This window comes from Capra hircus, chromosome 14 (assembly GCF_001704415.2).
Source record: "Capra hircus breed San Clemente chromosome 14, ASM170441v1, whole genome shotgun sequence".
NCBI classification, from domain to species: Eukaryota; Metazoa; Chordata; class Mammalia; order Artiodactyla; family Bovidae; genus Capra; species Capra hircus.
Window position 1 is genome coordinate 57,068,437 of NC_030821.1, and position 13,057 is coordinate 57,081,493.

General features: G+C 38.6%; 1 protein-coding gene across 1 annotated transcript in view; it reads left to right on the forward strand.

The window, feature by feature from the left end:
- The window catches only part of TOX (thymocyte selection associated high mobility group box), a 309,395-nt gene that overhangs the window by 244,338 nt on the left and 52,000 nt on the right, over positions 1-13,057 (forward strand). The window contains exon 4 of the mRNA XM_005689005.3: positions 6,480-6,761. Coding sequence (XP_005689062.1) covers positions 6,480-6,761 — 282 coding nt within the window. The remainder of the gene's footprint in view (positions 1-6,479; positions 6,762-13,057) is intronic.

Here is a 13,057-nt window from a genome sequence, read left to right on the forward strand (position 1 = left end):
AAGAGAACCCAAGGAAAATAACCTGCAAATGTGTTTAAATCTGTATCAGAGTGGGCCCACAGAGTCCCTCTCCAGCTGTTTCTCAGCCTGGCGCTCTTACACTGTAGGTGTGGGCCAGGGGAGAAAAGAATGTTATATTAGCATCAAGCCATGGATGTAATAGGCAGGTCAGGAGGGGAGAACACATGGTATCTGCTTTGGTTTCCTAATTGATTTTAACTGAGCCTTTGCTTTCCATTAATTGGAAAAAGGTTTTGAAGGAACTCAGTGAAAATCTCTTCATCATCATAATCCTCCTCCATTACTTTAATTGACATTTTTTAGCTTCTATAATTAAAGAACAATATTAATCCTCAACAAAAAAAATCTGTAAAATTTAAGGAAACAGTTCCAGTTTTCAAAAAAGTGAAATCTATCCTCTATGTTCAATGGATCAGGTTTCCCCAGTGGGGAGATAACTATTAAGAGCCATTCAAGACTAAAATGCCAATGACATGCAGGACTTTTAGTCAAAAAAAAAAACAAAAAACAAAAAAAAAATTCACTGGGCTTGAAATAAGCAAAATGAGAAATGCACACACAAGTTAGAAAGCACCTTGAGACATTTGAGTCCTAAGAATTTAGCAAATGAAGTTCCCAAAAGATCAAGGATTTTTAATATTATTTATGTAAAGCCCAAGTCATCAGTCCTAAATATACCCAAGCATCTATTTGATGGAATTCAAGATATACATGCTGAGTATCTGCTATGTGTCAAAGTCTGTGCTAGATATGAGGGCTATGCTGGTAAATGAAGTAGATTTCTCTCCCTGCGTTTTTGAGTTTATAATCTATTAGGGTGTATCAGGCAAGATTAGCTCTGCTATGTACAACAGAAAACTCAAGAGGACTGAAAAAGATTGACCTTTACTTCCCTTCCACATGACATACTCCCTTGGTGAGTAGACCGTCCGTGGTCTGGTGTCTTCATGATAGTCAGACACTCAAGCTTCTTTCCGTGAGTCCAAAATCGTTAGGGTGCCGCCTCTTGGTCTAAGACATTTTCCTGAGCTCTAATTACCACACCCGCACTATTTCCAGCAGAAAAAGAACAAAGGAAAGTGAGCCCTTCCTTCAAGGAGATTTCTTGGAAAGACCACCCAACACTTTCATTTATATTTCAGTAGCCAAAACATGGTCACATGACCATAAAGCTGCAAATAAAGGAGACAGTGTCCTCGGTCAGCCAGCTTTTTGGCTCGACAAGCTAAATACCAGAGGCTTGTCCCTCTGGACCAAAGTAAATGAGGATCAGAGGGTACAACTTGAGATTTCTGCCACAAATGGAAACAGACATTATTCATATTTTCTTTTCATCTTGGGGCTAAAGCTAGATGAAGTTCACAGGAAAAAATAAAGATCATCATACTAGCTAAAGTCAGTTTGTGCTTGTAGTGTTCGTTTCTTCATTTATACACTGACTAGGCAAGTGTTTTTAGAATACTTGAAATGCCTAATTTAACTACGAGATCTCAGGAAGGACTGAAAAATGCTTTCAGTTCAGTTCAGTTCAGTCGTTTAGTCATGTCCGACTCTTTTCGACCCCATGAATCGCAGCACGCCAGGCCTCCGTGTCCATCACCAAGTCCCAGAGTTCACTCAGACTCACATCCATCGAGTCAGTGATGCCATCCAGCCATCTCTCTTTCGTCCCCTTCTCCCCCTGCCCCCAATCCCTCCCAGCATCAGAGTCTTTTCCAGTGAGTCAACTCTTCACATGAGGTGGCCAAAGTACTGGAGTTTCAGCTTTAGCATCATTCCTTCCAAAGAACACCCAGGGCTGATCTCCTTCAGAATGGACTGGTTGGATCTCCTTGCCGTCCAAGGGACTCTCAAGAGTCTTCTCCAGCATCACAGTTGAAAAGCATTAATTCTTCGGCACTCAACCTTCTTCACAGTCTTGTCATGTACAAATCAAGATTACCTTGTAGAAATACATAGACACTTAAGAAATTTAAAAGTAGTGCCCGCAAAGAAAGTACAAGCAGATTGCTTTAGCAATTCAGAATAAGGAGGTTCTTGAAGCTTTGTAGATGAGCTGACTTTTGAACTTTAAAATTTATTCAGTGTTTGGATATGTGAATATGATAATGGCATCATGGAATTGTGACAAGAATACAAACATGTAAAACAAGCGTATTTCTTTGTTGGTAGAGAGATCTGAGACCATTTAATCTCTATCATCCTCAGTAAACTTGTGTAAACAGACATTTCTGCCTCAAAGGGGAATTATAAGGCCCAACAGGTGAAAAAGTTCTGTGCAAACTGAAAATCACTGAGCAAAGTATTTTTTTAAAACTGTTTTTCAAATTTTCAAACAGCAACTGCTCAGAAAGTGAATGCTGAAAGAGCGGCATAGACAAGGCACATGTTTAAGGGAGAGAGACAGAGGCAAAGAAAAGCAGTTAGTTGGGTTTAGTTGAATAATTTAGGTGTTTGATGGACACATAAGGAATAAAGTTTATTTGGAATCTTGAATAGCATGCCAAAGAGTTTGGATTCCATTTGGGAGGCAGATATCACTGAGAAGTGTTTGAGTCTGACTCATGAAGATTAATTTTACAGCACTCTTTGGGGTGGATGTGAAGATGTTCTTTTCATTAAACGTTAAGTAGCTGTTCCAAGTGAAGAGGTAGTGAAAGCCTGAAATACGTGAACGGGGTGGGGTGAGAGAAGGTCAGATGGGAGGAGTATTTTGGAGCCGACTGAGTGGAACCCACCAGAATTTGATAGAAAAGGAATGAACCAAAAATTACTAAAACATTTTGAGTAGAGGTGATGAAGAGGATGAAGGTGTCGTCAAGAGAAACTGGACACAGAGTACAAAATAGTTTTGAAAAAGAAAACTTTGTTCAGTTTTCCAGCAGTGGTGATGTCCAAGTAGTGACGTCTAGCAGAGTCAGACCCAGAATTGGGGCCAGAATTATACATTTTCATTTAGAAATTCCCCACTAACAAAATCGTGATGCATCTTAGCTGAATGGAAGAAATGTGACTCAGAATGTTAGGGAATCATTTAGGGGTGGAAAGTTGTAAGAAGAATAGAAGTCAATGGCAGAGCCAAGAGGAGTCAGAATAGCAGTTGAGATTAAGCATGACTTAAGTGAATTATTCACAATACGTGGAAAATACTGGAGAGTAACAGGAAATAATATTCTTCAAGTTGATGTTTCATATTTCACATTAAGATCTGTAGTCAGTCACTATCTTTCTAGAAGGAAACCAGTAATCAAAACATTTGCTTACCTTCATGAGCTGACTAATTATTTTTAGTTTTCAGTAATCAAGCTCCCTCCAGTTTAATTTGCCCCATGTTATACATTAGGCGGTGATGAACACTGAACTGACTCCTATGAAAGCAGGGTGGAATGAAAAAACTCCTCCTAATTCAGAAATGTCACCAAGGGTGTTAAGATCTATTTCTAAGTGCATCTGAGAGCTAAAGAGATGAATGTGCTCTCTAATTTGTGCTTGCCACCCTCTACACGGGAGAAGTGGTCTTTGATTCAGTGTTAAAGCTGCTGTCTGCCTGGCATAACACCATTGGTTACATGATGTTTTAAACTAACGATAAGTCTGTTGAAAAAGTGGTATCCTGTTGAGTACTTCATGGTCCCTACCCAGGCTGATTCCTTACTCCCTTTCACCATGCCCACCTCCTTCTACTAAAATTACAAAGATGGAAATACAGCTTTAATACTCAGAGATCTACTCACCACACTAATTAGCATGGGAGAATAATAATTTTAAGAAAATACTACAAAATGGTGAAAAAGATAGGTGCTATGAGGTGGAATTTGTAGGCATAAATCTGGAAACTCTGTGTGTAGGTAATTTAGAGATCACTTTCCGCCATGTCATGTGAAAACCACAATGTTGCTGAAAGAGTGAGAAGTGAGCTCCAGATAAGTTGCACACTGTTCAAGCTTGTAACTTGGGATTTCTGTGACAGAGAAATAACATATCAATTAGTTACATACTTTGGGGAAAATAATTTAAAGTATGATTCTGTTAGTAAACATTTTTAATTTACAGGACTCTACAAAACAGATATGTTTGAATATGCATGCAACTGCTTTGTTTGGTGTAGGGTTGGGAGAGGGAGCTGCCCCATATATAGAACAGTACCCTTAGTGGGCTCCCGTTAGTCAGTGCCCACAATGAAACACCAGTTCCACATGCTAAAAGTCTAAAAAAAAGCACAATATGACCTCAGGACCTTAGAATATGGGCCTGAAAAGAGACTCAGTGGCACAACTTGAGGATAACCGTGAATGCTAGTATTGATCAGATTATAGAAGTTATATGAACAGTTGCACAGGAACAAGCACTATTTTAGTAAACATGAGTGGAGGCAACATGAATGGACTCAATAAAAACCATCGATTTGGGTAGACAGTTTGGACAGGTGTGTTTGATTATCTTTAATTAACTATAACTATCCCTTTAGGATACATAAAATATTGGATCAGCTGCTTAATACAGTAGGAAGTATCAAAGACTGGAATTGAGAGATGTAGGTTTTAACTCCAACTCTGTAATTGGGGTAAATCGGTTTTTAAGATCTCTAGGTTTTATTCATTTATTTATATAGTTATTCAACAGATATTCAAAACCCCTCAGTCTCTTCTTTTCACTTAGAGCATGTCACTGGGGCCTCTGCAGAGCTAACATATATCATTGAATAGTAATAACTGCTTAATGAGGGTTTTCATAGAAAGGAGAACTGTGAGCTGCTTTTGGAAGGTTAGAGGGACATGGTTTAAATTATGGGGGAAAAGGTTGATTTGAACCAGGAAAGCAATGCCTATAAAAGCATAGAGTCAGCCTAACCCATCTCCTAGGAGAGCCAGAGTCTAGGATACCTAGAACTGAGACTGAAGATGAAGAGTAGCAAGAGTTGGAAAGGTCAGAAGTGGGGAGTATTGACTAATATGATGACTTACGGTGGAGACAGCGAACCTAATACAGAGAACAGAGGCAGACACCTCTTCAGTCACAACTCCTGTTTCAGACAGGTCTAACTGGGTTGGTAAGATGCCTAGAGAGCATTGGTAGGAAATGAGTTTATTACCAAACGAAAAAAATCCTATGACTAAGTTACCTATTACCCTTTTCATTATTTCCATGTCATGGTAACATTTGCAGATGGGTAATTACTAGGCATTCTGACATTGTATGGGGTTTTTTTCTTAATGAAATAGAGAAAGGTAACTTTTATTTTTACTTTTTCCATTCCCAAATATAAATTTAACGTATTTCTCTTCATGTTAAAAAAGAACTGCCCTTCTTTTTTCCATTTCTTTTTTCTCTCTGTTGCTTTATAAATCTACCTGCATGAACTCCCCAGCACCCTTCAGCAAGAACAAAACTGAGCTGCTTCTGTAAGCCCCACAAAATATTCCCATTATTTTAAGTTTGAAAATGCCACAGAAATATTAAGTGAAATTCACCACACTGCTCTTATACAACACTTTTGACCTCTAGATGCGTTAAGAGCTTCATCCTCCAATGCTTTTAATTCTAATCCTTTGCAGAGACAAAATTCACTGCTTGAATTATAAGAGTGAGTCTCATTAAGGCTAAAAAGCAGTGACCCAGATAGCATAATGGATTAATATCGTGACCTTGCAACTTTAGAGCTTTACTTTCGAATCTGACTAGGTAGTCAAATCATTTCAATAGTCAATTAATCAATTGGTTAATACCAGCCTGTAAGTGTTCTAAGTCAGAAGTTCATAGATCATGTGGCCAATACTAGCCTATATAGAATTAAGCTGAGAACCATAGTATGCTTAACTTTCAAAACCTTTTTCAATTGATGAGAATCAAAGAAATGGATTTTCATGAATTACTGTGAATGCTGTAGTAGTAGTGTAATGTTAATTGCTCAGTCGTCTCTGACTCTTTGAGAGCCCATGGACTGTAGCCCGCCAGGCTCCACTGTCTGTGGGATTTCCCAGACAAGAGTACTAGAGTGGGCAGCCATTCCCTTCTCCGGATCTTCCTGACCCAGGGATTGAACCTGTGTCTCCTGCATCACAGGCGGATTCTTTACATTCTGAGGCACCAGTGAATGCTGTAATCACTAATAATTATATAATATTGACACACTAATAAACATCAGTATTTTGAAACTTACCCTATCAGTATCTGTTAATGATATATGTTTGCATTTCACTGCAGTGTAAAGAAGGACTGTAAATATAATTAACCAGGTCTTGAGTAGTGAAATGTAATGTCAGTGGATTTCCAACATTCTGTATTTTACTATCTTTAGGGTGATACATACAGTTACGATTATCCTTCTCTAGGCGAAGGGTGGAAATGTGTATAGTTAACCAGGAGTTTTAAGCTTAAAAAATGGAGTTTTAAGGCCTAGGGATTTTTTTTTCCAGAAACAAGTTTTGTGAAAAATTATTCCTGTCCATTTTTTGTAGATGCAAGATATACGGAACCCAGAAGGGGCGCACTATAGCTCCCATCCTCAGATGGCAGCCATGAGACCAAGGGCTCAGCCTGCAGACCTCAGGCAGCAGCCGGGAATGATGCCGCATGGCCAGCTCACCACCATCAACCAGTCACAGCTCAGCGCTCAGCTCGGACTTAACGTGGGAGGGGGCAGCATCCCTCACAACTCACCATCTCCTCCTGGAAGCAAGTCTGCGACTCCTTCACCATCCAGCTCAGTGCACGAAGACGAAGGTGACGATGCCTCTAAGGTAGGACTTATAAGAAATGCTGGCTGCCTAAAAAAACACTGTTCATTAGTACTTTCCCTGACTTCAGGTGGATGGAGGTAATATCATCCAAATGGGAAGCATTGTGGGGGACTGAATGAGTTAAATCACCTGCTTGTCCAAATACATATTGAAGTTCCGAACAAATCCTTTCGGAGAAGGCAATGACGACCACTCCAGTACTCTTGCCTGGAAAACTCCATGGACGGAGGAGCCTGGTGGGCTGCAGTCCATGGGATTGCAAAGAGTCGGACACGACTGAGTAACTTCACTTTCACTTTTCACTTTCATGCATTGGAGAAGGAAATGGCAACCCACTTCAGTGTTCTTGCCTGAAGAATCCCAGGGAGCCTGGTGGGCTGCCATCTATGGGGTCCCACAGAGTCAGACATCACTGAAGCAACTTAGCAGCAGCAGCAGCAACAAATCCTTTAAATGCAAATGTACTAAACATAGGAGTAGGTTGCACCCACACAGTACAGGGTCTGCTAGTGAGTCAGGGAGAATAAATAAACACCTAGGACTCAATATCCAGTCAGGCTTATTTCACTGCTCATTCAAAACTATCTTTCAATTTAACTACTTTATTTTAAAAAGGCAATATCCCAGGGATATAATAATGGGTCTGTGTGTGTGTGATGGTTAGAAATCTCTGAGATCATCTGATCCAAACATGTCATATTTAGGATGAAGAAAAGAAGGGTCAGAAGTACTAGGTGTTGCCCTTCCAGAGAAAGGAGCTTGGGTGCTTCTTTACTTATCTTTTGTTAACCCCAGGCCATTGTGATTGTCTGTCTGCATCACCTTAAGTTATCTGTATAAAGATGGGTCTTTGTTATCCTTATTTTTGGAAAATTAGCTACAAAAGTAGTTAGCTCTTTAAAGTATTCAAGGCACCCTTGTCAAATGATTGTTTCATAACCAAGTATACTCTCAGTCAAGAAGACCAAAATCATCTTTTTATTGCCTTGGTTATCAGTCAGTCAGGGTTCCCTGGTAGCACAGTAGGAGAGAATCCACCTGCAAATCAGGAGAAGAGGGTTCAATCCCTGGGTTGGGACAATCCCCTGAAAAAGGAAATGGCAACCAACTCCAGAATCTTTGCCTGGAAAATCCCATGGACAGAGGAGACTGGTGGGCTACAGTCCGTGGGGTCTCAAAAGAGTCAGACATGACTTAATTGACTAAAGCATCACATCAGTCAAGCATCTTTCAAACTTGACCCCTCAAGGACTCTTGTCCCTGGTTACTGTGAAAAGCACTGGCAGCCACATGCATGCTTCATAGTCCTCCTAAGTTTCAGTGTCACTAATGAATTGCCACTTGGGTCAATCTTTTGTTTCTTTTCACTTTGTGAGAATTTTGTTTTGGGGAAACAAAAGGCAATACCATGGGATTCTGATCTATACAGTTAACTTAACAATTGCTAGCTACACTGGAGAAGGCAATGGTGACCCACTCCAGTACTCTTGCCTGGAAAATCCCATGGGCAGAGGAGCCTGGTAGGCTGCAGTCCATGGGGTCGCTAAGAGTTGGACACAACTGAGCGACTTCACTTTCACTTTTCACTTTCATGCATTGGAGAAGGAAATGGCAGCCCACTCCAGTGTTCTTGCCTGGAGGATCCCAGGGACAGGGGAGCCTTGTAGGCTGCTGTCTATGGGATCGCACAGTCAGACACGACTGAAGTGACTTAGCAGCAGCAGCAGCTACACTAATCTTTTAACAATCCAAATAGTGACACATAGATTTATCCAGCCTGATGTCAAAAGACAAGGCTGCTATGTTGACATTTTATTATTTTCAGTATTCCTGAAGCTCTAACATTTAGGGCCTTAATCCTCAAAGCACCACCAGGGTAGCTAATTCCTAGAGATAGTGAATGACTTCCCTGGAGCACATCTTTGATAGACATACCATACAACCAGAGCCACACCCAAGTCATCTCCTTCATCAGACTGTTACATACCATACCAATACCCCCGCCACATCTCCCAAGAGGACCTGCTATGGACAACTAGGGAACACCTCTAGAGCAGAGCCCTTGGAAAACTGTTCAGACCTTCCTGTCCTGAGCTGACTCGGCCCCTTCCTTCCCCCCAAAACCGCAATAAGGACTCTGGCCTTTCCCTGCCCTCTCCCATCTCTGCCTCTTGACGACCCCGTACGGCATGCTGGGCCTCCTGTTTCTGGGTTTGTGTGAGTATAAATTTCTTCTTTCATGACATTCATTTCCATGACTGCTGTCTGCCATCCCTGATGAAAACAAATGCCTGATACGTTTTAGAGCAGCTACACAGCTAGATATGAGCACCCATGCTGATCCCCTCTACCCCATGGTCTCTCCCTGTCAGTGAGCCATCCTCTCATGAGGGAAAGAAAAAGAGAAGGAGGCTAACTGATAGGACTTGAATAATGTATCGGGCTTGTGAAAGCCTCGTCTTTGGCTGATCACTTCAAGGGCAAAATAAATTTTTAAGAAAATGTGTGTTCTCCTAATGGTATCTCCAGCCAGTGAGCACCAGGATCTAAATGTGAACGCCAAGAATCTGTTTGTGGTCAGTGATTTAGGTGTCGGATTATGCATGGATGGTGATTCAAGTTAAATTTCTTAATGTAGGTGATATGTACTACATTGCAAGGGGAAAAAATTAATGTTCTACTCATAGGAAGGATCAATTTGTGCATCTGGATTAGATCTCTATCAGTATTCATTGTTTACATTTCAGGAAATTTGTATGTGTAGCACACTGAGTAGAAATCAGAAGTTCATCGAATTAATATTGATAGATTCTGCCATTTTCTATTGACATATCAAGTCCATATCCTATACTTTTGCTAAGGTATGAATTTGTATGTTATGAGTTTCCAGGCAGGTGTGAAACTTTGCCAGTGAGTATCCTAACCAATCATTTAACTTCCACATCTCAGAGTAATTTATAGCTCATTACTAATGAGCATGTGAACGTTGTGTAGTGGAATATTCTATAATGGTATATTCTTGAATAAGCTATGATGTGAAGGTGGGTTTCTCAAGAATGCCTTCATTAAGGTGACTTTTTATCTACACAAATACTCTCAAGTTCATGCCTAGTTTAAGTGCATTTTCCATCTCAAAAGCTATCTTCCCATTCCAGCTATACACACTGTCCTTCACCTTCTCTCCAGTTCAGAATTCCCTTGCCCATTTTTCAACTTATTTTTATTAAATGATTTTAAAAATTCCTCTGATGAAAGTGTTCAAGCTTTCTTCATCACTGCCAATTAAATCAGAATTTTCCTTTATGTATGAGAAGGGTTTATGAGGACTGTTGTACTGCTACAGCTCCTGTTAAATGTGAAGTACTGTTTAGTCAAAAGGATCACTTAAATAATTTCTAATGAGAGAACTAAAAACGAATATTTAGTCTCACACCTGAAAAAGAAGCATTTAAACCTTCCCTCTTAACACTTTGTGCTCTCTTAAGCAATTGCATATTAATTCCAGTTTATCTAATTGAACAAGTAAATGAAATAACTTTGTTTTGACAGACAGAAATATTGTAAATACATCAGTAAAATAAATTATCACCTTATAAACACTCCCCATGGCCCTGATTGCTATGGAGCTGTGTTGACAGCCTGAAGTCATAAACTAGACATACAGTCAAACATCAGAAAAATATAAACTTGGGTAGCTTATGGTTCTAAGCCTGTAATCCAGTATGTGTAACACAACAGACACTTTAAGACACTTAAAGTATCTGGCATTTCAGCAGTGTTTTTCGCACAGTTTTCCCTTTAAGGGAATTATGGGCTAAGAAACACAATATATATTTTTCCATCCTTTTACTTTCAGCTTCTCTGCTGAAAGGATTGTATGTGTTTCTTGTCAGTGGTATAAGTTAAGTTTTTACTTTCAAGTGAAACTGGCTTTTAATGACAAAAGCGATGTAATTTTTTTGGTTTTAATTATGTTTCTTGACTATTATGTTTATTTCTATATATGAAACCATGCCTGTATCATGTCAAAAAAAAAATGACACTGACCTCATTTACATACATTCACATATTGAATAAATGCTAAAATACTTGAGTCAGTTTCTCCATTTAAGTATGTTGCTTTCTATTTGTCTCACATATGTCTATGTTTCTTTTTCTCTTTCTTACCTTCCTTAAGATTCATCTTACTTTTCTCATTTCAATATTTCCCATTTTAAGATTGGAAATTAAATTTTATAATCTTTCTCTTTATTTAGTAACCACTCTTAAAAATGCGTGAAAGTCTAAAATTGACATAAAAATGCATGAAAGTCTAACATTGATCAATATCTTTACCCTTCATAAATTACTTTAACTCTAAATACCCTTCTTTCAATTTATACTGGAGCAGTTATTGCTATTGTTTATCTTGATTATAATTTAAATTATAAATTATCTTTAAATTAAATGTAATTTTATGAACTTCATAAAATGCTATTTTTGTTTTTATAGTCTTTTTTTCTATAGACTTATTCACATGTAAAAATTTTTTTTTCATCTGACAACATTTTCCCTATGTCTTTGAAATTTTCTCTCATGATGATCTATTGGGAACAAGATTACCTTAAAAAGTACTTTAACTAGGAAAAATAATTTTAGATTGATGGTGATTCTCCATTATCTTTTGAAGATGTCTTAATCCATTGTATTCTGATTAATTTACTTATATCAATTTCCCAGTTCATAATTCAACTTTAAGCTGTATCAAATCTGAAATTAATGCTCATATATTGGGGTTTTAATTTCAATTATTTTATGTCTCTAGTTTTATTTGGTTCTTTCTCAAATCTGTTTGGATTTTTTTTTTTTTTTTTTTTTTTAGTTGCTTGCTCTTTATCCATGGATTTAATCTCTTTTGTTCTTTAAGCATTTGTTAATTCCAATCTGTGAAGCCTTTGGGGATCTGAGTCTGTTGTCTATTGTTGCCACTGGCCCTTGGTTTTAATGCCTTGATTCATTCTGCTTTTTTGCTTTTGGAATAAGAGCTGATATTCTTTAGAACTTTATGAGAATTCTATTCGACCTGGTTTGAAAGTGGACTCCTCTAAAGATGGTTTGTGTTTGCTTCTGCCAAGTGGCTTGGACCATTACAATCTAGAGCCACTTTTGGCTTAAAAGTTTTTCAGATCACTAGAGTCATATGCATTCAGGGTATAAATCTTTACAAATGCTGGCTTCTGTTTGTGAATTATCACAAAAGATATTCTTCCCCTTGCCTTCAGAATCATCCTTGCAGGTAGTGGGAGGGAACATGCCAGGCAAATCATTTTATTTCACCCTGCTCAGAAAGTCTAATTCTTTTCAGTCCTGACTTATAATAGGAACTCTCCTGTTAAACATCCCACTTTTTTTGGTCAGTCATGGGCTTCATCCTCTATCTGCTGTATCTTTGACTCAACTTCACCAGGTTCAGCAGCTGTCTTCAAGACAAAAGTTGGCCTTAGTACTCTGCTTGGTTCTCTGGGTTCTTACATTTGCTTGTTTTGCTTTTAAGAGTTTCTTACTAAGTTGATAGTTCATCTAGTATGCATTAACATACTGAACAGAAAGAGAAGGGTTTTTTTTTTTCCTCAAAGAAAATAGGGTGTCGCTAGAGGATCAATTAAATAAGCCTTAAAAAAGTACTTTTTATTTACTATAGTTCTGAAGGCTAGACGATTCCTAGAATAAAGTAAAAATGGTAGGCAGACAGAAGTCAAGTAAAATCAGGCAGTATTGGAACCAAATGTCAAGCCACATTGTCTAGCATTAGGACAGAATATTTAAAATTGAGTTTCAAAAGCCTGGTATTTCCCACATTGAACTGTATTTACTATACAATTGTTGAACACTTCACATGATGTAACATGTATGATACTTTTAAGAATTTCTTAGATCCGAGCAACTAATATGTATTCATTTATCAGAAATAAAGTATCCCAGTGGTTAAGAGTGAGCTTATTAGCGAAGTAGTTTTGGGGAAAATAGTGAAATTCAGTCAAGCAGCCAGTTAGTACTCAATTCCAAATAATAGCTCCTAAATCCATTTAAGTAGCTAGATTATACTACAATGTGATGTTTCCTGGGTGTAAATGTTCTTAGATGATTCATACTCTAGATAACTGGGCATACCTTGATTAAGTCATGGAATAAAGTTCAAGTGAGACAAGTGAGCAAGCTCCGGGAGTTGGTGACGGACAGGGAAGCCTGGCATGCTGCAGTCCATTGAATCAAAGAGTAGGACACTGCTGAGCACCTGAACTAAACTGAGGCTACAC